General features: G+C 37.0%; 1 protein-coding gene across 7 annotated transcripts in view; it reads right to left on the reverse strand.

Moving 5' to 3' along the window:
* Nucleotides 1-6,428: 6,428 nt before the first annotated feature.
* CACNB4 (calcium voltage-gated channel auxiliary subunit beta 4) overlaps nt 6,429-22,280 on the reverse strand; it is a 224,347-nt gene continuing 208,495 nt past the window's right edge. For all 7 annotated transcript variants that reach the window (XM_019737459.2, XM_019737461.2, XM_019737460.2 and 4 more), the window contains 2 exons: nt 14,597-14,782; nt 6,429-12,332 (listed from right to left, as the gene is read on the reverse strand). In XM_019737459.2, the coding sequence (XP_019593018.1) occupies nt 12,072-12,332; nt 14,597-14,782 (447 nt within the window). In that variant the 3' untranslated portion in view covers nt 6,429-12,071. The remainder of the gene's footprint in view (nt 12,333-14,596; nt 14,783-22,280) is intronic.

Genomic DNA, 22,280 nt, shown 5'->3' on the forward strand with positions numbered 1-22,280 from the left:
AAACTCCCACGTCCTGGCTCTCAAACACGTGGCGTTCCAGCAGGGTCTTGGAGAGAAGCTCAGCATTTTTCTCTCTCGAACCTTTCTGCCCACGACACCTAGCGGGGTGGCTTTACCTACGCAGTAGCCTTATGGCCACCTTTGTACCTCAGGGCTCTTCTCTAGCCAATCTCCCTCCGCTTTCAGGTCAATCTTGCCCTCAGCGACAATTTTGATCAAGTCACTCCCATGTTTTAAAATCTTTATGGGCACTAAAACGGAGCAGAAGTTCAAACACCTTAGATACTCAAACTCTACAATATGGCCCCAGCTGTCCTTTCCCGCTGTAACTTCTGTTATTCCAAGCTGGGTAACAACTGGTCAAATGTTCTATTTCTCCAGTCTTCTTACCTGTACGGCTTGAACAACTGTATCAAGTGTTACACTGTATTTAATCAACCCTCTACTGTGGGATATTTAGTTGAAAATGAGAATATAAGTGAATAATTAGTTAACTTGATATTAGAATTCTCGTTCTATGTGTTATTTTTTAGCTGGGCAAGTTACTTAACCTCTCTAAGCCTCATTTTTCACATGTAAAAGCAGAGGATTTGTCTCAGGTCTTTCTTTGATTCTAGGTCATCTGATGACTACGATAATTAGTCTCTAATCTTGTTAGAGGTAAGAAATGGAAAAAAAGAAATGGATGTTGTTTACTTCTCTTCCACAAAGCTGAAAAAGCTCCATCCCCTTCTAGTCTATTTGACTTTGGTTAAAAGGAAGAGAAAGAAAGGGAAGGGGGGCTGTAAAAGGCATTTTAGACTGCTTTAACCCCCATCTGCAAGAGCTGAATGAAATTAAATAAAATCTACAATAAACTACACCTTTGTACCTTATCTTTCTTAGCCATACACTATCTTATTTCAACATATAGAAAAGAAGAGCATGTGAGTAAACCCGCAAGAGAGTCTACAGTTTTTCTTAGTTGTCTGAGCTGGAAAAAACTTGTACCTGTAACACAAAGGGCAGCACTGATAAGTGAAAAGTGCTTCTTTTGGAACATCTGTGCAAGCAAAAGTCTTTGATTTCTTTTGGGGCTTATGGTTGAAAAGCCAAAGTTTAAAGAAGACATATGAAGGGGAAGAAACTTATATTAATCCATTGAGGAATAGAGTGAAGAAATACTCATAAAATGGAGTCACTACTGTCAAGCTGCTACAATACTCAAATCAAGTAGGTTGAGGTATCAGGAAATAATGCTATTCTAGTTTTAACTAGCCTGGAAACTTAAAACTTTTGAACTTTCCCGTCCTGTGTCAATGCCTGGATATACGTCAAACCTCCAGATAACCCTCTGATTACCCCTTGAAGGACAAAGGAAAGAATGTTCACATATCCAGACCACCCAACATCCATTATCCAGAACACTGGTCATTTAGAGGATTACCATCTCAGACTCATCCAAAGGCTAAGAATGCAGGGCTGATTCTTCTCAAAAATATACTTTCTACTATAAGAACCTCAGCTTTTCTTTCTTCTTTGGAACAGTGGGTATTGCCTAGTTGTGTTTCTGGTTTGCAAATCCTAGGACCCTTGAAGAAATCTTACTCATTTATTTCTAGCAAAGCCTCCAGACTCTTTTTGAGTTTGTTCAACATTTATGGTTTTAACATGGGATCCAAAGAATGCTCCACTTCAATTCCAGTGCCACCGTTGGATTCAAGCAAAGTACCTGCTCGAGGCCTTTGTGTTCTGTCATCTTGCCAACAGCTCTGGGATTCCAGTTGTGAGTACTCTCTGTTCTGGCCCCTCCTTCCTTTGTTTGAGGTTACCTTTATTGTTGGGTCCTCTGATACTGGTTTTCATAGTGGGGTGCCCTATTTTTAAGTCTGTTACAGAGGGACAGTCCCATCCTGGAATAACAACTGGATTTATGGTCCATCCTCTGCTAAGTATTTGTCTAGATGGATTCTGAAATGAAGGCCAATTTGGAATTAGCAGTGACCACTCTGGGGACCTTTCAAGATTCTGAAATTAATATATTTATGAGCATAATTAGGGAATCTTAGAAATGTTAAACAAGCTGAATGAAAAGCATTTTTCAATTGGTATTTAGAGGCCTCTAAGAAATTCAATGATCCAAAAATAGCACTAATATGTCTTTTTGTCTGGCCATGACAACTTACAGGGGAATTTATCATTAGCATGGGACCCTCTAAAAAGTTCCCAAGAAGTTCCTTCCCAGGAACTCTAGCTATTCATATATACAAACATTTTGTTTCCTCCTTTTGTGCCTTTTTAATAAAATGGGCCAACTTAGCTAAAATAACTTAAAATTTTAATGGCCATTAAGGAAAAGTTTGTTTTAAGTCCACTTTAAGGGGCCTCCCTTAAAGAAAAAATTCCAAACCTCTTAGGGACAATGGAATGCATTTTTTGATTAATATGCAGAAGCTTCTAAAAGACAAACTGATATTAAAAAAAAAAAAAAAAAAACAGCTCAAAAGGGAATCTAAAAGAAACTGTGGCCATCTGAGCAGATGCTTACTGTTTTTTTTTCTGCCTGAAACCTGAAAAGGTATTTTTAAATTTTGATCAGTAAATTGGCAAAATTGGAAGCTAAAGATTCATAGCCTCTTAGGAATAATTTTAAGGCTGTCTCTTCTAAATTAAAATAAAACAGTACCCAGAGCAAAAGAAGAAAATTAGGAATGATGTAGTTGGATGGTAGATCAACCTATGGTGTCATTTAAGTTACAACCTAATTTTGGGGGGCAATTGAAAGCAACTGTCCTTATAAATCTTTTCTAAATCAGAAATGCAACTCTAGAACTACTTCAAATCCCACCTATCTTCACCATCCTCAATTCCTGACTGAAGAGAAAAAAATAGGAAAGAAGCATTTTTTAGAGAACAAATTGCTGTTCTGTCTCCAAGGCTCCTTGCCAAGGAAAAATACAAATCTTGTCTTCACCACAAATGTTAGTAAGAAAAAGTCTTAGCCATCTGAATGAATAAACTTAACTTACTCCAACTGTTATAAATTAACTTTTTTGTTTGTTTGTTTACCTTATTGTATCTGTCTCAGGGCCAAAAATTCACAATGAAACTATCAGGTCTGTGGTTGCATCTATTTATGAATGTGTACGGTACTGTACTGTACGGTGTGTATGTTTTATCTCCAGAGGATATTGCTAGAATTGTTTGTAAAAAAAACTGTTTAATTGACTTAAAGGGATTAAGCATTTATCTAAAAATTCTCAAAAATATAATAGAAATTACCCCAATGCTTTTCAGGATCATGTGATCTTAGAAAATATTTAATATTAAAGTTGGTTTTAGTTTGGTTTGGTTAAATAGGCGTGACTTTAGAGTTATTTGTGTTAAGTATAATACTTTTATTCTACTTGGGCTTATTAGTCAAATAAGTTCATCTGTTGCAAAATTTGTCAGCAAGAAAAATAACTCAATATGATGACATTTTCATAAGTAACATAAACATAATTATTAGTAACAAGTAAAATAAATTCATGTAGATGGGATAAAAAGTGTTTGGGGTGAACTTCTTAGCATTATTTACTCGTATGTTTATGCTATATCCATTTAAATAGTTTCCCAAAATCTTTTGGTAACTTGAAATCTTAGAGTTTTGCCAAATGAAATGATGAACCAGGTTAAATTCATTGAATATACAGATCATTTCCAAATAAGATAAAATACTGTAACATTAATTGTTAAAATAACTTTACCTACTTTTAACTTATTAGATAGAAACTAAAAGATTTGGATCTGTTAATGTTTTGTGCTTTGTTGAGGAAAGACATTCCTAAAAATTATGAAATATATTTGCCAGTAAAAGAACCTATTCCTAGAGATTATGAAATATATTTATAAATTTGCCAATCTAAAGAATGCTAATTGTTTACTTTTTAGTTGTCATTAGAAATTAAGGTTTCTAAGGGTTTAGAATTCTAATTACTATGGAAGGATACGTATTTTCAGTAAAAGAAGACATAAGGTATGGAATGCATTTTTGAGGAAATTAAAAGAAAATGGTTTATCCTAAAATAAGTTGGTAATATCTGAAAGAGTAAGAGGAGGCAAACTAAGAGATACAGGAAATTTGTAGGTTTGTAAAAAAGAATCTTGGTAAAGAAATTTTATATGTGATCAAGCTGGATGAGATTTAATGAATTTGTTAGAAGGGGTTTCCTAAGCTTAATATCAATAGTGTACTAAAATTTAATATTCTGTCATCTGCTAAAAAGACAAAGTTTTCTTGGATTATTGGTCTGCTCCTGATAAGGTATTATGAACATTTTCTGCCGAGCAGGAAAAGATTCTTTTTTATCAAAATAATTTGCTGTGTGTTATGTCATCTTAATCAGGTCTTTGACTATTTAAGAAAACAGGAAAGGGTGACCCACAGCCAAAAGAAAAGTCTCTCTACAGAAACAGATCCAGGCACAGAGAAGTTAAGTGATTGCCCCAAGCTCACAGCTAGTTGCTGCTTGATCTCGGTTTTGAACCCAGGCGAGAGGAAGAGCCCGTAGTCTAACCACTATGCTAATCTGCCTGTTGTGTGGCAGGACAAACAAGATGCTTTTCTCTACCAACCATCTTATTAGTGGAGAGGTGCGGATGACAACAGGTGGCTTCAGGCACTTGGCCAGGTCCACAAAGTGATTGCAGTGAGCTGCAATTCTCCCAGTTTGGAGCTTCGGATTGCTGGTTGCAATGCCTTGATAGTTGGAAAAGCCTCATGTAGAACTCCAGTAACTGAGGTACCGTTCATTCAGTCAACATTCATTGTAGTCCAGACATTATTTTGTATGCTTCCGATGACTACCAGCTTAAAAGCATCCAACATATGTATTTTTAGATAAAAGTACTTTAGAGAAAAAAAAGTTTCAATGAGCTTTAGTTTCCTCATTTGAAGTTGGGTCTATCAATCTATGCCCTGCCTATTTTCCAGGGTGATCAGATGGATTACATGTGATAAAGCTTGTGAAATAAGTTGGCTGTAATAAATGACTATATAATTATTTCTAATGCAGTGGTAATAATCAACATAATACACATTTCTTTTGAATTTCTTGTACACTGCAATGAGAGAACAGTCAAATGTCAATCAAATCATAGCATGGTCAACTGACAATGAGCACATGAAATTCAAGTCATAAGCCATTTGCCATCCATGGAATTCTTACGGGTCCAGAATATCTTTAGAAACATCTGACAACTGCTACATTAATCACTTAAGGGTTTCTTGTGAATAATGTTTATTTAGTTTATTTTTCTACACTGTATTCAACCCTATTTCACACATATATTCTATTCTATTTCATGTGTGTAGTTAACTTACAAGCTCTCTCCTAATACTACTATACCGATAGTACTTTTTTTGTGTGATCACTCATTGCACATAGCAGAGTAGTCAGGAAATCGTCATTTAATTGAATCTGTTTTGAGGATGAATGTGGACTTTTTCTTTTGCTAGAAAAGGTATAGAGGGGCGGCCGGTCAGCTCAGTTATGTAGAGCGAGGTGCTCCTAACACCAAGGTTGCCGGTTTGATCCCCGCATGGGCCACTGTGAGCTGCGCTCTCCTTAAAAAAAGGTATAGAAATATACCTACTGATCTTCAGTATTTCTTCCTTATATCTCTAGAATATAAAGGAGAGGTATAACGCTGGTTTTAGTGTGTATTTTTTTCCATTTATTATATAAAAGAAAAAATTAATGCAGTTGATTTGTACACATTGAAATTCCATAAAACAAATCCATAGAAATTAGGATACTATATGCATGCACTCTGCATTTTCTTTGTTAAATGTTTTGGTTCACAAAAATAACAACACATTTTTTTTCCCTTTAAAGCCACTGAAGCAGAGGGAGAACAAAACATGCAGCACTGTACACATTTGCATAGTATATTTTACCCAGCATGCCTTGTAGAATGCTACACATTTACCTATAGAAGAAAAATAAAAGGGGTAAATTATCAAAATAAATAATTAAAATTAAAGAAAGGAAAAAAATTACTTGACAAAGGTGATTTTTTTTCCCACTTTGTAGCTGGAGATATAACAATAGCTTGGGATATCAACAGCCCTCAGGATAGTAGGGAAATCTTTTTTCATCAATTTCCCATTTTATTTTTAGTATTCGTAAGTTTATCTCTTTTTCCCTCCCGCCACCCCTTCAACAAAAACAGCTAATGGCTTTAACTATGTTTCAAAATCATATTCAGTACAAAACACATTAAAGAATCCCTAAATACTTTTTTGTTGTTGTTGGGACATTTTTTTACTGTTCTGACTTTAGGCTGTGAAAAATATATAACATTTCAAATATGTCCAAAATTCATAGTAGCCCTATGAGCTCACTTGGTGTTACTTTTTGTAACTGTGATTGAAGAAGAAATAAGAACAGTAAATATAGTATGAGTCTTATCACAAAATAAAATTTAATTAGTTTTATGGAAGGGGATAAAGTAAAATAAATTACATCCACAGATTGCAAGGCTATGAAGCAAATTGCTGGAAAAGTATTAAGCAGCAAGTTAGAAAGATGATAAATGAAATAAATCTGATAAAACTTATAACTAAATCTATATAATTTTAAAAAATACAACTGCCAAATTTAACAGTGGATTTGTTGCAAGTTTGTGCTATAACAAATGTGCTTCTTTCTCCTCAATCTATTTTCATATTATTGGCAAAATATATATCTTTTCTAATTTTGTACTGTACAATATATGTTTTTGCTACATTATTTTTCTACTGCTAATGCAGAGTAGAAGTAACAACATAGATTTGTTTTGGCAATAAAATGCTTTCATTTTAATAACATCCCAGAAAATATTGTAAGGCATATGAAAAACAGTATGCAACAATATAGCATTAATGATCCTGCATCTTTAATATATCCCTTATGCATACAGAATTCACACTGATTTCAGTTAAAATTGTGTGAAAGTGGCATGCAAGTAGGACAAGTGGCCCCTACATAAATGTAGACATTGCCATTTGTTGAGAAATTTAAGTGTTCAAAACATAAACAAGAACACTTACAAACTGTTGAAAAGCTAGAGGCCAGCCACTTTTGGTTCTTAGACAGTTCTCATTTTAACTCCTTATAATTTGCAAAGAGGAAGCATCAGTGTATTCCCCAAACCACTCTAAATTCTAGAAACATTTTTTACCATTTTCTGCAAACATTTTATATATATCAAAAGAAACAAAGGAAAGATTCATATGTAACTATGACTCCCCCAAACTCATTGCTATTCACTTATTTATACATTTTTTTAGGTAAGTGGGAGTTACAGCCCTTAGTCAAGATTATCTGATGAGATATTTTCTAGTCTTCGCATAATGTCCCTCAATTATATGAAGCATTTGGGATTAAATTAGCCACAAGTAGATATAGTTGCTATAAGAGAATGTATTTCATTTGAGAATGTTTGTTTTAAGAAAAGAAGAAAACTTCAAAAAGTAATTTTTCAATGCTGTAACTCTGTCTGTCCATACAAGCCAATTTTACTATTTTTAACTAACTTGACTATAAAGTCAACAACAAAAATGTTATCCTTTTCTGTCTGACAGCTTTTATATTGACTCGTTTGATCATGATTGCCTTTTAAGAGAGCAGGACTGTTCTCTGACCTGCAGACACCAGCTTGAGTAAGTAACTTAGTAACAGTTATAGTATTAACAGTATTCAAAGGTATGAGGAGCTAATGCAACAATTTTATTATATAATTTGCTATAATGTTTTCATTCATATAGTCATTTAAAGATGAGTTTTATATAATTAAAAAGAAAAGAACATGCAACATTGTCATGAAAGACAAAGGCAGAAATAGAAAAGAAATAAGGGGTACATTCCCATTTATTTGAAAGATTTTATGAAGTTTTTTTTTCAATGACATGGGCATTCAAGATAATGTATATCCTTACCCAGTAAATGCCTAAGTATCCATAGGAGAAGTCACGGTTCAACAAAATTTGAATTTGCAAACCAGGTGCACTTAAACATCGTCTCCAGATCTACTCTCTTTCAGACTTAGAGCTAGATATTGTAACAAGTTGCACACAAAGACAATTCTCTTGCAGTGTGTTTTGCTCCCTATGATGAATGATTTATTAAATTAACCTTGCCTCCTGATAAACTGTGAACCAATTCAAAGAAAACTTCACTAACATGGAAGAAATGAAAGGGTGACAAGAGCATTTGGAAACAGTTTAAAATCTAAAGTGAAGGTATATTTTAACAATTTATGTATTTAGCTGTGCAGCAAGGTTAGTAGGAATAGTAATAAATTTGATCACTGCTTATTGAAAAGTGTTTTTCTCTTTAAAGACAGCTTGTCTTCTCTAGAGAAGAGGTAGTATAAATATCAACATATAGGGCCATTTCTATAGTGGCATTACATAGTTTTTATTTTTAGCAAATACCAAAATAAAATTGTATAACTAAGAAAATACACTAGCATGCAAATTAAGATTGCCTAGAAACATTCTTAATTGACATCCTGGGTCTCAACAACATTTTAAGATACGTTCGTTCAAAGAGTTTAAATTTGCAAATCAACTATTGGCATAATTTTCTTCTCTCCCTCCCTTTCACTGCCCTAGCTTCCTATTATGAATTTTAAGGCCCCCACACAACAGACAAGTTCAAGTATGCAGGTATGAAAAGAGGTTAACATTCCAAAAATACATTTGCGAACAACAATAATAAATAAATTAACAAATTATTTAAAGGGAACAAATAATTTTCTCAGAATTTGCTTTGTATTTAAAAAATTCATTTCATTAAAGACTAAGTGCAATTAAATATCATCACATAATTAAGACTCTCTCTTAGGAAAGACTCAGTCTAAATTGTTAATTTCAGTTTTCTTTCCCCTAGAACTGTATAAAGATAAGAGAGAACCATCAGTCATTTATAAACATTTCTAAGTGTTGCTTTAAGTACTGGAGTAAACAAGATCACACTGTTGATTATAATATTGGAGTCATATTATATAGCCTTGAGAATTAACATCAGTATTGGCAAATTGCATTCCTTTTTCTCCAGGATTACATTTCCACGTTGTCACATGAGCCTACATTGTTACATGTTTGATGACTGAAATTACAGAATATGTGATTTACACTACAAGTTAAAAGAGTCTCAAAACATTGTAAGACTTGTTTTTCCTGCTTATCGTTTGCTATTTTTAAATGAAATCAGTTAAAAACAAAGTATCTGTAGAATATGTGTTTGCTATTTTTAAATGAAATCAGTTAAAAACAGAGTATTTGTAGAGTATGTGTTTTTCAAAGGTGCTTGATGTGCTTGGCAAAAATAAAAATTTTTATTTAGTATATATCTGTATTTTAGTATCATTTACACAATAAACTCTAAGGCTTAAAAGAAAGGAAAATGCATTATCTATTATTTGAAGGAGATAAACTTATTACAAAAGGAAGGGAGAAGAATATGCCATCTCAAAGTAAAATTTTAAATATATCCATCAAGAAAATATACATTATACCCTTTCCAAGATGGTTAGCTTTTGAATAAAAATGCAAAGCAAAACAGGTATGGACACTTGATGGTAAATGACATACTGGTTTTGTGCACAGATATTGAATGGACCTCTCGCTTCATCAGCATGGAAGACTTAGAAACAAGGCTTTGAGAGGCCTTTAGAAAAAAGTGATTTTTAAAAGTTGAAAGAATGGTAATCTTGCTGAATAGGAAATATATGTCAATGCTGTTATAGAGACCTGCCATAAAATGTCAATATCTTAAAGTAGTTAAATGATCAGATTGCTAATGCTACTACAGAAAAAGCTGAACAGCTGTCTAGTCTAAATTTGTACACCATAGTGCACTCTTTGCAATTAAATACTTTAATGCGCACAAACAAGAAACCAGTAAAGCATCTAGAAAAATGTTTTGGCTAATGTTTTCTTTCTCATGCAAGTATGTGCTGTACATGTTAATAAATATATTTTTGTTTGCTGGAAAATGCTCTCTGTGCTCTAACAAAGTATTCAGTAATGGCAGGTTATATGTTTATTAAAGTGCCTAATGGATACCCCTCTTTTAAATGTCTTAACTGAAAGTTCTGTAAGCTTCACCAGATGACAAATAACGTCCTATGCCAGTATTGCATGATAACTTTTAGAATTTACTGAGCCCATAGTTTTTCATTGTATCACATTTTTGAGATAACTTATATAATTACAGGCACCCTCCTTAGCAGCTAAACAGGTTCATAATGGGATCTGTACGGTGAACAGGAGAGGAGGGAATGTGGGAGGTCGTCATGGGGTTTGAGATATGTGTCAGTAATCAAGACTATGAGACTTACTTTCATGGTAAGGAAACTTATTGAACTGATGCATGCTTTGAGAGCCTAAATATTGAAAGGCCTGGGGGAAAATAAGATAATAGAAAATGAATTCTTATTGTTTTCAAAAAATAGGTCTTATGACATGTACCAGTACAAAAGGATTTTTATGCAGGTCCTATGGGGGCTTTAGAAAAATGTACGCATTATGGACTTTTAGAAACAAGAGTCTTTTCCCAAAGACATTTGTGCGTTGTATAAAAGGGTCAGTTTCAATAGTGTCTTGAATAATAGTGAAGCTAAGGCTTCCTTGATAATATAAGAGAGAAGGTCACCAATTCCATAATTATAAGCCACTGGAAAAATTGTGAAGACTTAATACTAGGTGAAGAGGAGTGTTGATTAGAAATAAGGCAGCTCAATCTCCAGATTCTTTATAATTCTTTGCAATAAAAATGCTATAAGTTTAGTGAACAATCATATTCTGAATCTATGACTTTACTTTTTATTTCAAGCTTTGAAAGCCATCATTTGTTTTCACATTTTCAAAAATTAATCGTTTTGTACAAACACATCTTTCAATATCGAAGTTGAATGCGTCCATGTAAAATTAAAATCCTTACCATGATTATAAAGAATTTGGTGAAGGGCTAGAAAATTCAAATATTCAAAAACAGAGACTGAGTGAAGCAATGGAAAGATACTAACTTGTGCCTGGTGGGAAATATGGGACCCATGTTTGTGGTAAGTGGGATAAATAAACTTCTCCCTGGAGACGTTGAGCTTTGCACTCAGGAGAATCTGTGCCCATGCTTACTATCTGATTCTAGATTCCAGGATGTATGTAGTTGTGCTCAGACTGACTAAAGGGGAAACAACATCTTATTTTCCATTTCACATAACCAGCTATGAATGGACTTCCTGTTACTCGTCTCTCTCACTGCTAAAGAAATTTTGAGATTTTTTTTTCTTTTTTGCCAGCTTCAAATGAACAGTAGTGACTAAACAAAAAGCAAAACACTTTGAAACAACAGCTGTGCCAGGAAAGAAAGAAAAATATTAAAATCTGAGGAGACTGTATAATTTCTGCATTAATTTGACATTTTTTTTTGGCACTATCAATACATTTGGTAAGTTTGAAAAGCCATTCTGACAACATGAACATATATTCAAATATGTATACATTCCAACTTTAAGTGTAAATTTAGCTTCCAGCAAATAAATGCCATAGCTGGTTTTGGCCTTTATTGGTATTTTGATATTCTCATTAATTAGGTGTTTGGTGGTTGTTGTTTTTTTCAGATTTTTAAATTGATTGCAACATGCTCAAGTAGACTTTCTAGTCGATTCACCCAAATTCCAACAGGAATTGGTTTATAAATTGGTTCCAACTGGAACTGGTCATTTGGAATTTCCAGCATGGGAAATTATTTTATATGTGCCTTGATAAGTACCCTAAATTACAAATTGATGTGTCTAAATCTAATGAAGAAAACAAAAGGAACTACTATGTAAATGTTGCACTTAAAAATATCTATATGATTGGGCATCTAATATCCATCTAGCGTTAAGGGGATAATGTACATTTCTGTTTGTTTGTTTTTCCCTTACTTAGCATCAAATGACAGCAGCCCATAAGCACAGTAAATACCGCGCTGTACTTGCCAAGTTAAGATGATTGGTTTATCCTAGCCGTGCTATGGCAAATTGTCAACAGATGAATTTTTTGTGTTTCTGCAGACTCAAAGCCTGTGCCGGGAATCATGGCTGTAACCCCCAGGAGATCCTCGGTTCCTGTGGGGTTTGTAAGTGTCCTGGTATGAGTCAGGATAGTCTTCTTCCACCAGAGGGTAATGGTCTCGGCTATGCTGGGAACTGGAAGACAAGCGGTTCCTACTCTTCCGAGCCCTTTCATTGTGATAATTTTCATCGGAGGTCATTAAACTTCGTCTTTCAATCGGGGAGTTCTCTGTGGAGTGGTTGCTGTGCCTCGTGCGCTGGCTCTAAAAATATCAGACAGTCAATTGATTAAATAACGTCAGCTTCATTCACCTAGAACATGTGAATGTATTCACAACAGTTGGTTCTGTACAACAAGATGCTGACTATCTGGTGTAATAAAGCATTTTGATGCACAAATGGTCTGCTCGAAATATCTGATCTTATTTATTTGGCACGTAACATGCAAAGATGCCAAAGTGCTGATAGTTTGTGAATCTAATTACATCACGCTGCATGATTACGTTACCTGGTAAAAATGCAGACTAGAAAGTTAACTGCTGAATGGAACTTAGTATATTTAGGAAGGCCTAATAATTCTGTCTATTGCAAAAAATGAGGATTATTTTACTATTGGGAAATAACTTCAAATTCAGAGTAGCATCTATTATTTCTCTCTTGAACTGATACAATCTTTTTCTTCCTATAGCCACACACTTCACCTTTAACTAGGCTAAATGTGCCTTATACCTTTTAAAAATACTTTATTGCAATTATGATTTGTGCTGCCCACAAAATACTGCATTTGTCTCTGCATCCTACATAAATGTAACACTCAGCATTATTCTTTCTAAAGGAAAAAATACATTCTGTATACAACAATTGTGGAGCCAACTAACTGATACATTTATGAATCTTGCTTCCTCAACTGAAATGTCCTGCAAAAATAATCTTCAGCTATTAACTAAATCCTTTTAATACCATTAATTGAAATAAATATCTTTAGACACTTATTTAATGTCTTAGAAAATGTTATTTAGCATTTTTTCTTCAAATCATGGAAAACACATAGCTATATCTACCTGCTTAGGTGGGTCACCTCAATTAAGGTACTGGATCCTGATAAAACCAAGGACCCAGAGACATTTCCCTTATAGGTACACTCACCTTCACACAGAAGGAAACTCATTCAACAGTCACAGCCTGTGCCTTTAACCTCAGCCAGGGGTCTACCAATTAAATGCCATGGTTACTAGGAGAAATGGGCCACAGGATAAAGGTACCATATTAACTCAAGCGACACTGGGAGAACCACTCGAGGTGGATGTCTTTGAGATGAGGAGGCAGGAGTGTTGCATTTAGAAACAAAGGGCAACATTTCATTTCTATGTACATTATAGAAGCATATTGCTTCATGCATCCATTTCTCACCCTACAATGTACAATCTGGAGCCAACTCAAACTAGTCAGTGGAAATGCCACACTCAGATCAGCACACAGGCAGTGAAATAAGGCAAGAAACAGTCCTGTATACAATATACTAGATATTGTATACAGTATATATGTATGTTATACAGTAGCATATTTCCCACGTTCATTTCCAGCCTCAAACGCTATTCATTTCGATGGCAGTTTTTCTGTTTACAAAGATGTGATTTTGTAGCAGAGTAATACAGTTATAGTAGCATTCCAGAATGCCATTAATCACAGAGTTAATCTACATGATCTTCAATTATCACTATCATTAAAACCCATTAATACAAAGCGAGTCATGATGCAAGAGGGCTCAACTGACTACCTGTCCCTCAGTCAGCTAGGGATTTGGCCACATTCCAGCAGCTGCTTGATAAATGGTAAATAATAATTGACATAGAAAGACAAGATTCACTTTGTATCAATGCTTCTGGCTCCTCACATCTAGCTCTGAGTGCAGCACCGGAACAGCAGAAGAGAGAACCTGTGTTCGTCACCAGCTTCCCTAAAGGACACCTGACATAGTTGTTCACCAAGGTGGGCCTCCACACCACCACCACCACTGAAAACTGAGGGATCTGTCACTGTTTGCAAACAGAGGAGCTCTACTCATGTGCACCTTCTGTATTGGGCAAGCAAGGGGACCCAGCACCTGTGGGGCAGGATTCGTTAAGGGCAGTTAAAAGGTCCACCTATCCCCAGATATCTTACTTAGCTGCCATGGTGCCTGACTCTGCCACCATTGCCAGTCCTTAAGAAGTGACATGGAGAAGTAATGGACAGTTGCACTGAGTAGGTGTCAAGTTCCCTAGCAGAGTCTAGACATAGAGAATCAACTTATCTAAGTAAAAGCCATTACGAATTAACGGGGATCAAAGTTCTAAGGAAAGGGCCATTGTCTGGGTACCTTTGTTTAGGGTAGGTCATGATGAAGTAATATTTAGATTTTTTTTTTATTATAATGCCCACACATGGTTCCCTCTTTAGATTAAGGACAATCGGTCTCTATCCCAATTGAGTTCCCTGTAGAAACTTAAAGTATGATTGTAAAAGAACAAGTGAAAAGTGACAATACCTGTAACCCAGAAATGGCTGTGGGATAGGGTGAGAGTGCTGTCGAGCCCAAATTCCTTCCAAGCAGCGGGGTCATGGGGGTGCTACTGGTTGTGTGGGTGGCACGCCAGTACGCCTCGAGGTATTCTCCCAGGTGTTCACAGGCATCCTCCAGCTGGTTTTCATCCAATATAACATCGAACATTTCCTGCAGGTGACAAGAGAAATCCATTTTAGTCACACTTTACATTTTTGGCAATGAAACCTCAAATTCCACTTAATGCAGAGAATAGCGTTTTAATGTGTAGTAGCAAATACCAGATGTGAGGGGTCATATTGGCAATTTCTAAAGTTAAAAGTCAAATGACGAGCTGCACAGTTAACCACGGGCAAACTTGGACATTGACCCAAAAATGAGAGTGCTCATTAAATATTTAGATTTTTCATTATGTCGAAGAAAAAGGTGAGGTAAGTGTAAAAGTCTTATAAGTAAACTAGAGGGAAAAGATCATGCATTCACATCTTTATCCATAGAGTCCTACAGAGTTGAATTATACTTCAGAATATGAGAGAAGCAATTAATCGTACTGAAAGAGGAGTTCTACAATGTCTTGGGCAATGACCACATCATGGGAATAAACATTTCATCTTCCAAGTAACTGCGTTGAAGGGAATAACATTAACTTAGATAATATTCAGAATGTTGGCGAAAATGACGTTCTCCGTCTCACAGTAAAACAATATGGAAAGAAGGTTTGGGATTAAGTCTAGAAAACCACATTGCAGTGATTTCCACCAACAGAAGATCATTGTGTAAAATGGTTGGAAAAGAACAAGAACGGGGAGTACATATTTAATTGTGGGAGAGAATGGGCGTCACACATGAAGTATCTGGTGTCCATGTTTCTGTCAGTAACAACTTCATCTGTCCTATACTCAGGAAGTATTCTTCCATCCAAAGCCGCAGAGTGGCCCTTCTGTCACTGCAGTGTGGTCGGGAATACAGACAGGATATATCGAGGACACAGATTCCCTAGAGGGACAGTCAGAAACCCACGGCACCTCACAAAGAGAAAAGCCATTCCAAGGGTAAGTAAAAGCTGGATCCGAACTTTCTCCCACCACTGCCACCACCACCCACCTGCTTTTATGAGCTCTTTTTACCAAAATAAGAACCTTCCAGTAATGAATCCAATACAGGGTTACTGCCATCAGCACTAATACTGTGGCTGGATTGTAGATTAGTGGCAATTGGGTGACTCTGAGTCGGTGGTGGGTCAGCTGACTCACTCAGCAGAGTGAGGGCTTCCTGAAGCAGACATCACCATGGAAACAATTTCTCCTCCAGCATTTACTGTGTGAATGTTTTCATTGCATGAGTCTTTACTGAACATTTTGACCTTAATTTGCAAAGCAGTTTGAAAGTCTTTGGAGCCGTGAGAAATGTTTAGCAACTAGGAAAAGAGTCAGGTGACTTCTGTCAAACACTCAGCCAGTTAAACTCACGTAGAAGCCATTACCCAACAAGAACATTTATTAGTAGATTTCAGATTGTGTTCTGCATATTTTATTAATTCATCAAATATTTACTCAGTACCTATTTTGTGCTAGGCATTGTAAATATACCGTGACAAAGAAAACAGACGTCATCCTTATACTCAAGAAACATACAGTGTGGTGGGAGAGACAAGTATTAAAATCCAAAATCATCTGTGTCACATTGGGTCTTTAATGCAGAACGATAAAGAATCGGAGCCAGTTAATGTTTGGAGCTGCGGCTTAAAGTTCTGGATTTAGGAGGAGGTCGAGAACGACATGTGAAAGCTGAACTTATGAGGGAGGGGAAATTATGAGTAAGGCAAAGAATTCTATCTGTAGCGAGAAGAGAATAAAACATAATGAGAAGCGAAAGCATGCTGGAAGATAACCACATGACCCATGAGAGACGGGGAAAACTGCTAGTTCCTACAGTTCCATGAACATATAGCCTTCCAGGAAATCCCTTTTTCCACTAAAGTTAACTTAAGAGAGTGTCTGTCTTTTGCAATCAGAAGTCCCTCCCCTTTAATGTAAAGTTTAGCAGCACAAATATAGAATCTGTGCATAATGCTCTGATGTAAACATTGCATTCTCTGATAGCACTGTGGTGCTAACTGGAGTGGGACAAGCACAGCCCTACCCCAAAAAGCATCCACAGACTCAGAAATAAAGAGGAAACCAGACACCACTGGAAAAAAGGACCACTCTACCAGCCACTCCAGGCTAAACTTGTTCACAAATTCTAGGCTGTATGCTGTTTGGAGTCAGCTGTCGATATAATTGTATTTATATTAACTGTATAATTCAATTACATAGGCCTCATTCTATAATGTGGGTTCTCACCAGTGTGTCATTTCAACAAATCATTTTTTTTGCTTTCATAAAGTCTTAAGTTAAAACGCCCCCCGGGGACCCCTGGGCAGAGGGCTCTGACTATCACAGCCAGGATTGCAAAGCCCAGAGAGGAGAGGGCAAAACCAGGTAAGCAGCCCCCATTGAAGAATGTTATTTGAATGAGGTTTATATCTCCTTGACTGCCCCAGATATTACATTGTCATGGCTGCAGACAGTTAAACATACACTTAATTACAAGTAATTTTAATAAAGTACTTCTCTTTGCTAATGGATAGCATTTGTCTATATCAGCATATGGCTGTTTGCTTAAGCCTCAATCATTTCTAGTAAACTACGCTATTGCACAGCTAAAAAGACAGCTATATCATGGAAGATGATTTGAAACTGCTTTTAGGCTTTCAAAAGCACACAGGAAAGCAAATTTCAGCTTCTGAATGAAATACTGACATATGCGACTTATTTTCAATGAAGAAGAATTTCACTGCCTGTATATTTGTGACAATTTTTCTTCTGAACTGTTTAGGAAATAACACGGCCGATTAGACCAGGATGCTAGAAAGTGAGCATAATGGGGGAAAACAGTTTTTTTAAACTTATACATGAAAAAGAGAAGCAGCCCAACAGATTATGCAAACAAGCTTTGCCAATTTTTCATAAATTTAAAAGTTCAAGTCTAGTTCGCTCCTGACTGTGCAGGGTAGTGCGTGAGCCCTCCAGCATGGCATATGGATTCAGAGAGCTATCTAAGCAGAAGGTGTGGGTAATGGGACAGTCACAAGCTATGAACAGCTACCCACTCAGTGATATCATGTCCTTGGTGACCGTCGGAGATAAAGGTAGTGCTGACCTCTTTCCAAAGCATTGCCACAGCAAACACCTCCGACATTCTATGATGGGATATTTCCTTCAGTGAAGTGGCAGAAAGAACGAATGCGGCTGCTGAAGTGCATAAGAAGTGAACAGAGGTGTCAAAACAAACCAGTAGGAAACCAATCCGTTTCTGGATAAGCTCTTTCAGGAAAATTAACAATTAAAGCATTATAAATAACAAGAGTGAAAAACATGCCTCTAGCCCATCCAGTGGTCCAGAGAATGAAAACGACAGGGAAGAAAGCAAGGGAAAGATCGAAGCTGAATCCAACGGAAATGAAGAAGATCTGCTGTATCTTTTTAAAAAGTTGTAAGTACTTAACGACCTATCTGGTTCTGCATTCACAGAGTATCACAACCTTTCCTAGGGAAGGTACCTGAATTAGGACAATCAGCTCTTGGTTTGCCCACAACTGTTTCTGGGTACTTGGGACTATCAGTGCCAAAATCTGGAAAATTGGGAAGAGTTGGAATGGTCGGTCACCCTAGTTTCTGGAGGAGAAAGCGCACTTGTGAGTTCCTACATTGAGGATTGGAGCAGGTTCTACTTATTTCTTCAGATATAGAGGGGGAGTGGGCAAGTCTTTCTTTATGACCATGAAAGACATACGTTCTACCATAGATAGAAGAATCTCATTAAAAAACTTTACTAACAATTGTCACGCCAATAAACTTTAATTAAAAAAAAACTAACGTAATTTCTAATACATTTTATTTGGGAAGTTGCTATTGAACAAATTATTAATAAAAAGTTTCTAAAACTTAGAAATTGTGTAGTTTAATTTTAACTTTTTTTTAAGTTGGTGCATTACTGATTATTAGCTAGTCAGATTAAATATATAAAAACTTTGCTATGGTATATGCATTGCTTTACATTTATTTGTTGTGCATAGATAAAACCTCATGTGGGGCATCTTTCCTATTTCTAAGTGGAAAAAAGGAATAACAGGGGTGAGAAAAACGACTGGCAAATACCATTCAGTGAAATAAAATGGTTGAATGACAAACATGTAATGCTATTTATAAAATAACCAACTAATGTTTCTTTCATATCGAAATTACGTTCTTTATATTATTAAAGCTTTTGAAGTCCTGAGTACTTAACTCACTGGTCAACTGGTGATCAGAAACTGGACTGTAAATTAAAGGGATTATGAAAGATTTAAGAGGTGCTATGGGGATAAAGGAAAGCCTTCTAATATTGTGGGGTTCTAGCAGTTATTCTCAGGCATAGTTCGTACTTTAATGAGCTAAACTGGAAAGATACTCAGAATTCTTGCCACTCACTGGTGGGGAACACATGAAAGCTAAGCATATCAATGACTTTGATCCCTTCGATTTCCTCTCTCTTAGTAATCTGTGACATTCGCTATGAACCCAACCACATTTTCCTCCCTATACCGCTCCATCCGGTCTTTTGTCATTCCCTCCATCCTTAGCCTTCAAAGATCATAACACGACCTACCAATGCTGTTGTCTATAGAAAAGGCACCCAGTGTTTTTAAGTCCACATGAATCCAGTGCTGTAAATCAGCATTGGTGGGAGAGAACTATGCCTAACTCCGCATATCCAAGTAGGGTGGCTGAGGTCCCTGCAGCAAGAACAGTCTCCTTTGGACTGAGAGAAACAAGATCCCATGTGGCCTTGTTTTGTGAGGGAAGCATCTGAAATCGATTATTCTCTCTTTCAAAAGCAGTGTTATGAATTCAACTATGAACATCAGAGGCTCTGTAAGAATGAATGCACCAGTGGGGACGGCATTTCAAGTAGATGGGTGAATCCACACGACTCTAAATAATTTAAATAAAGACTGGAAAAGGGCAGTGGAAAATTTCTACTGTGCTAGCAATACGATCAAGGATACTGGGCACTATCATTCAATTCAGAGTTCTTGTGTTTAATAGAATAAATCTGAGTCCATCCAGCAATGGAAAATAGAGGGTGATAGTAGAGAACTACTATGGTTACCGTAATGTTAGAGCTTTGCAAAACTCTGTGGAGGAGATCAGTTTCCCTCTAGCAGAGAGAGCAATCAATGTCATTTTACACACACACACACACACACACACACACACACACACACACACACACTACATAGCTCAAAGAGCCTGAGGGTCAGTTTTTGGTAATACAAGCCAGCCTGTAACTAAGTAGGATTAAAGGATTACATTTCATTTATATATTCAATTGTCTGCCTATCTGCTTTTCTCACTATGCATTATGTAGGGCTTATGACCACAGTCCTGGGGTACTGGTCTTCTTAAAATGTGCTACTTTGAAATTCTCTGAAAAGGAAATGGGTACCAGTACCTGGCTGAAGGCAAATGAAATCTAACAATATACTGTAGAGATGTGTATTACGAACACAGACTCAGGCTGGTCATATCAAAAGTATATATGAAATGGGCTTGTGGGTCCTCATCTCCTAGGCCCCTTTCTTTTTCATCCACCTTTTCTTTTGTGAATCCAGGGTGGGCAATGAAGGAAAGTTCTCTCTCTTCCAGAGCAGAACTATTGAGCCCATCCTCCCAGCTCATCTTTCTGTCTGTGGCAGATTAAAAATGGCCACGAATTTTTGGACGCTCCCTGCATCGAGATGGAGGATGTGTCCGGGCAGCCTCTGTCACTCCTTGGATCCGGGCAGCCTGTGTGACTCCTCTGACTAGCAGAATGCTGCTGGAGAGGCCCCATGGAACAGCCTCAGACTACACAGAGAGGGAGAGGAGCTAATGCAGCCTTCCAGCTATCCCTGCAAAGGAACAGGTCAGCTGCCAGCTGAATGCTACCAGCTAGTGCTTGTTTGAAGCCACCAAGTTTGGGGGTAGTATTTTGCACAGTAACACATAATTAGAACCTTGTCCCAGAACAAGGGTGGCAACATTGGTGGGCTAGCTATAGCGAGCCTGCCTTCTGCTCCTGAAACCAAGTTTGACTGGATCATTCCCATTCATTTACTTACTGTCTATTCTGCTTTCCTGCTACGAAGGCACAGGTGCATAGTTTTGTGAAGAAGACCAAATGGCCCACAGAGCTGAAAATATTTACTATCTGGTCCTTTACTGAAAAAAGCTTGTCACCCTCTTTTAGAAGAAGCCTGCTCCATGAAACTGAGAGGAAGCAGAGTTTGCCACCCCAAAACAGGCCTTCTTGGGATATTATTTTAAGCTCTTTAGTTTTAAGAAACAAAAGTCTCAGGAACAACGTCTGACCTTCCCCCTAGCTGTGTAAAAGAATTCAGATAGAGGACCTGCTCCAGGAAGGGAGCTGTCATCACAGATAACTATAGTTTAGTGTGAACTAGAGTGTGAGAGGCGGCAGGAGCCTACAAGGCCATTTGATCAGAGTCCTCTCTGTGTCCCATGGTTAAAGATGGTCCAGCAAACATCTGTATAACCAAACACTTGCTTTTCCATCCATGTGAATTGTCCTCCTGCCCTTGGAAGCTCCAAACCACAACCCCTCTTTCTCCTAAGCTTAAAATGGCATAGAAGCTTTAACTGCCAGATTTGTCCCTGGGTCCGGTATTTTTACAGTATCCCTGTACGTACATACATAATCAAATTTGGGTATTTTCTCCTGCTAATCTGTCTCATGTTATTTGATTATTAGACCAGGCAGAAAAACTTAGAAGGGAAAAAAGAGGAAATTATCCCCTCTCCCACAAAACCCATGATTCTCTCTCTAGGAACATATATAACTAGCCTGTTGCTATTCACTATGTAAAGTCTTGCTAAAAGAGGACAGAGATTTTACGCTGACTTGGGCCAAGGTAAATGACTTTTGGAAAGCCAGTTCACCTCTTTTGGTGTCAGTTCCCTCCTCCATAAAATGAGGAAGTTGGACTGGATCCTTCTTTGCCTAGCGGTATCCCATACACCCACAGGATGCTCGGTGGAGAAATGGTTCTATAATCAAAATGTAGGTGAAGCACTGCATACTATCTGTCCAAATGGAGATATAAAATGCTCAGTAGTAAGGCTTCTGCAGTCAAGAAAGCAGTCTACCCTTGTTTGTGTGTTTTCTCAAACATTTTTGGTATCAGAGCTTTTTCCCCGTCACATCTGTGGACATCGTAGGGGACCCACATTAGGAGGAACGCACTCCAGGAAATACCACACCAGGTGCTCCTGTCACCTTTTTGCTTCCACAGTCCTGGAGCCTAGGATTCACTTTTCTGGTTACAGAGAGTCCACTTTTCTCAGCTCTCTTTGAGACTTCCCTTCCCAAAGAATGCTGCCTTTAATTTCATAGCTATGTGAGACTCTGCCGGAATAATTTGCTGACTTTTCAGATTGGAGATTCAGCGGCCAATTAAGCAAGTTGAGAAGCTTCTCGGAGAACTAAAATGACACAGTGATCATCAATCTTTGGAATGACAATTATAATTACGGTCTTGAAATAAAGCAGGGACAAATGCAGACACATTTTTAGATTACTACAA

The sequence above is a fragment of the Rhinolophus sinicus genome, linkage group LG01 (genome assembly GCF_036562045.2).
Source record: "Rhinolophus sinicus isolate RSC01 linkage group LG01, ASM3656204v1, whole genome shotgun sequence".
NCBI classification, from domain to species: Eukaryota; Metazoa; Chordata; class Mammalia; order Chiroptera; family Rhinolophidae; genus Rhinolophus; species Rhinolophus sinicus.